Here is a 4,279-nt window from a genome sequence, read left to right as displayed (position 1 = left end):
AATATCCTCATTTCGTAAGTTCTATGGTGGATACAGTGATCTGACCTTGTCAAATGCTGACTAACGTTTTTCAAGTGAAATACACCGGTCTACAAAAGAGAGGGCAAAGAAGGGACCTTGTTACAAGACGAATTGATGGAAGAAACCTGTGATTATCCCAAAATGATTATGTGTATAACGTAAGCACATGATTCGAGATCACGGACTGTGACAAGCCGAGCGAATATGTATTCCTATAAATAAAGAACATTTTGAGGTATTGACTGATCGATGTGTTATGTGTGGTTCAATAAATATTAACAAACACAATGCATCATACGCAGCTGTAACTTGAATCGCTGCTAAGTTTTTGTATTGCTTGTGTAATGACTCGGCACTTTTAGAGACGCACAGATTACGTATTTCTTGAGCTGGTTTCTTCCAGATCAAGGGAGAGATAGGGATGATCTTTCCTGGATGTGTACTAGCTTAACCTCCTTATCCCACAGGGGATACTCAGTAAGTGAACTCAGTTGATTAACCTACGCTATTTTTATTTGTTACTTTTTCTTTTTCAACATAAGATTTAAGACACTGTGAAATGTAAACCGGTATTGATATAGACCGTTGTTTGTATTTATTTTCTTCTCTCTCTCTCTCTCTCTCTCTCTCTCTCTCTCTCTCTCTCTCTCTCTCTCTCTCTCTCTGGTTTTTATTGTACACGTTCCACTTTTCCCTTACCTAAAGTTCCCGTAGCAGGTTCGGCCAGAAATAGTTGATACTTGTCTGCCTCATCAGATATGGAGAATTGATTGTACAACTGGTACAGTGTTGTACCATTCACAAGTGTGATGGAGATGTAGAGGGAGGAGTTCTTTCCCTTTGTTAGCTGATGGATGGCGTCATTTCCTGTATAAATTGAATTTTGTAATTGTTAAATTGTCGAGAGAAGTATGTAATACTCGAACGCTTTATGATCGATAACTTATCCTTTACAACGTTTCATATGTAGATATTGAATTGTTATATTAAAAAAAATTAGTCTTATAAAGTTAACATTTGTTCTTTTATTAAATTTATTGTAAAGTTAAGTTACAAGCGGTTAATGAGTATTGTTGAATTTGTATAATCTTGTTTAAAAATTAGATCAAACTTTGATGTCAAATCTGAAAATACAGTACAAATTTCATTTATAAAAATCTGCAACGCATAAAAGATTCGAATTTACCTATCCAAACATTCCGTTCAGGTACACCGAAACCATTCTTATAGTCAGCCCAATTCTTTTCAAAGGACACAGACCCGTCTATTCGTTTTTGAATGGCCTTGAAAAGATAAACAAAAACAATACGAGTCCTAAAAGGATTAGTCCATATCGTTTAATAATCAATCTATCTGTCTTTACGTCCGTCTGTCATTCTTCCGTCAACAAAATTTCTCCTTTTTAGGTCCCCCTAGTTGCTTTTTCCTAATTTTAGCTCTGTTGGTCAGAGACCAGAAGAGCGGATGCGATAGTAATGTGCCGTCTGTCTGTCTGGAGACATTCTTTTTTCAAAATGCTACTCCTTTTACAGTTTCTGTCTGATTTCAATATAACTTGGCACACAAGTAAACTAAAAAAGACAAACTATACTGTACATCTTTTTTTTTTATTTCTATCCAAAAACAGTTTTCGTCTGATTATAATGCAATGTGGCTGAAACGCGGGTAGACTACACTAAGATACATTACTATCTTTTAAAATTTATTTTTGAATGATGTTGCCATGGTGACTCGCATTGATTATTCTGTAAAATTTTATTAAAGCCACTCCTACATTACAGTTGTGGTCTTATTGCTATATTGCCACAAAAAGTGACTTAATCAAGGCTCTACATTCTATTTATTGCTGTTTTAAATTTTTCTTCTCTTCCTTTGTTATAAGTATCAATCAGTAGAGATACAGTCTTGACAGAGACTTTTGCTGCAGTTTTTACAATCTGACATATTATTAAATTCACATTTCCTAAGCTGCGTTCTTAGATTTCAACCCCTGAGCATGGCCCTTACTGACTAGTCAGTTACATAATTACTGTATGAGTACGTAATTACGAGTATTCAAAATTTAGTGTTACAAATGAGTATAGAGTTGTTTGCGTAATCATAAATTAGGGTTTTGTGTATTATATATATACAAATGATTTCTTAGCGGTCTTCAGGCATTAGCACATTGTTGTCTCCGCTAAAATATGAAGCCCGCTTTTTAAAGTACAAAAAGTAATTTTCCAATTACTGTGTAGAACATTTGCTTGAAATATATGCATTTGAACAGGTATCACACTTAGCTACTGGACAACAAGCATCACACTAAGCTATGGACCACAGGTATCACAGTTACATTTACCTATTGGACTCTGCTATCACACTTGCTATTGGACCACAGGTTTCACACTCAACTATTAGACCACAGGTATCACACTTAGCTATTTGACCACAGGTTTCACACTCAGCTATTAGACCACAGGTATCACACTTAGCTATTGGACCAAAGGTTTCACACTTAACTATTGGACCACAGGTATCACACTTAGCTATTGGACCACAGGTTTCACACTTAGCTATTGGACCACAAGTATCACACTTAGCTGTTGGACCAAAGGTTTCACACTTAGCTATTGGACCACAGGTTTCACACTTAGCTATTGGACCACAGGTTTCACACTTAGCTATTGGAGCAAAGGTTTAACACTTAGCTATTGGACCACAGGTATCACACTTAGCTATTGGACCACAAATATCACACTTAGCTGTTGGACCAAAGGTTACACACTTAGCTATTGGACCACAGGTTTCACACTTAGCTATTGGACCACAGGTTTCAAACTTAGCTATTGGACCACAGGTTTCACACTTAGTTATTGGACCAAAGGTTTCACACTTAGTTATTGGACCACAGGTTTCACACTTAGTTACTGCACCACAGGTTTCACACTTAGCTATTGGACCACAGGTATCACAATTAGCTATTGGACCACAAGACCACACTTAATTATTGCACCACAAGTTTCACACTTAGCTCTTAGACCACAATAACACTTAGCTATTGGACCAAAGGTTTCACACTTAGTTATTGGACCACAGGTTTCACGCTTAGCTAGTGGACCACAATAAAACTAAGCTATTGGACCACATGTTTCACGCTTAGCTATTGGACCACAATAACACTAAGCTATTGGACCAAAGGTTTCACACTTAGCTATTGGACCACGGGTATCACACGTAGCTATTGGACCACAGGTTTCACACTTAAGTATTGGACCACAGGTATCACACTTAAGTATTGGACCACAGGTTAAACGCTTAGCTATTGGACCAAAGGTGTCACACTTAGCTATTGGACCACAGATTTCACACTTAGTTATTGGACCAAAGGTTTAACACTTAGCTATTGGACCACAGGTTTCACACTTAGCTATTGGACCAAAGGTTTCACACTTAGCTATTGGACCACAGGTATCACACGTAGCTATTGGACCAAAGGTTTCACACTTAGCTATTGGACCATAGGTATCACACTGAAGTATTGGACCACAGGTTTAACGCTTAGCTATTGGACCAAAGGTATCACACTTAGCTATTGGACCACAGATTTCACACTTAGTTATTGGACCAAAGGTTTAACACTTAGCTATTGGAGCACAGGTTTCACACTTAGCTATTGGACAACAGGTTTCACACTAAGCTATTGGACCACAGGTTTCACACTTAGCTGTTGGACCACAAAATCAATGAATCTAGTAAATAGTTTCTAAATGAACTACATGTACATACCGTCCATCCTCCGCCCCGAGTTGACATGTCGCAGTACACACGGACAGGGCGACAGTTCACACCAAATGGATAAATTACGTAAACTCCTGAACCATGGTGACCATTATGACGAATGTCCTCACAATCCACGGGAAGATCTGAAACGGAAAAAAATCTGCCGACATTCATTTTTATGTGTGTGATTACACATCATAAAAATATATAGTAGATACACAGGTGTATACAGGAACAAAGGAGTAGATACATAGATGAATACAGGAACAAAGAAGTAGATACACAGGTAAATACAGGAACTAAGGAGTAGATATACAGGTGAATACAGAAACTAAGAAGTAGATACACAGGTGTATACAGGAACTAAGGAGTAGATACACAGGTGTATACAGGAACTAAGGAGTAGATACACAGGTGTATACAGGAAGAAAGAAGTAGATACATAGGTGTATACAGGAACTAAGTAGTAGATACACAGGTGTATACAGGAACTAAG

The 4,279-nt window shown here is 37.5% G+C and overlaps 1 protein-coding gene across 1 annotated transcript; it reads right to left on the bottom strand.

The window, feature by feature from the left end:
• Positions 1-691: 691 nt before the first annotated feature.
• LOC134275236 (fibroleukin-like) lies at positions 692-3,816 on the bottom strand. Its single transcript, XM_062757508.1, has 3 exons — positions 3,790-3,816; positions 1,208-1,304; positions 692-888 (listed from the first exon to the last, which is right to left on the bottom strand). The coding sequence occupies exons 1-3, from the start codon at positions 3,814-3,816 to the stop codon at positions 692-694; spliced, it is 321 nt and encodes a 106-aa protein (XP_062613492.1).
• Between the last annotated feature and the right edge of the window lie 463 nt (positions 3,817-4,279).

Source organism: Saccostrea cucullata, unplaced genomic scaffold, assembly GCF_032062105.1.
Source record: "Saccostrea cucullata isolate Sc308-1 unplaced genomic scaffold, CSIRO_AGI_Scuc_v1 ctg7503, whole genome shotgun sequence".
NCBI lineage: Eukaryota > Metazoa > Mollusca > Bivalvia > Ostreida > Ostreidae > Saccostrea > Saccostrea cuccullata.
The sequence above is the reverse complement of the archived record's forward strand: the minus strand, read 5'-3'. Positions and strand labels throughout refer to the sequence as shown.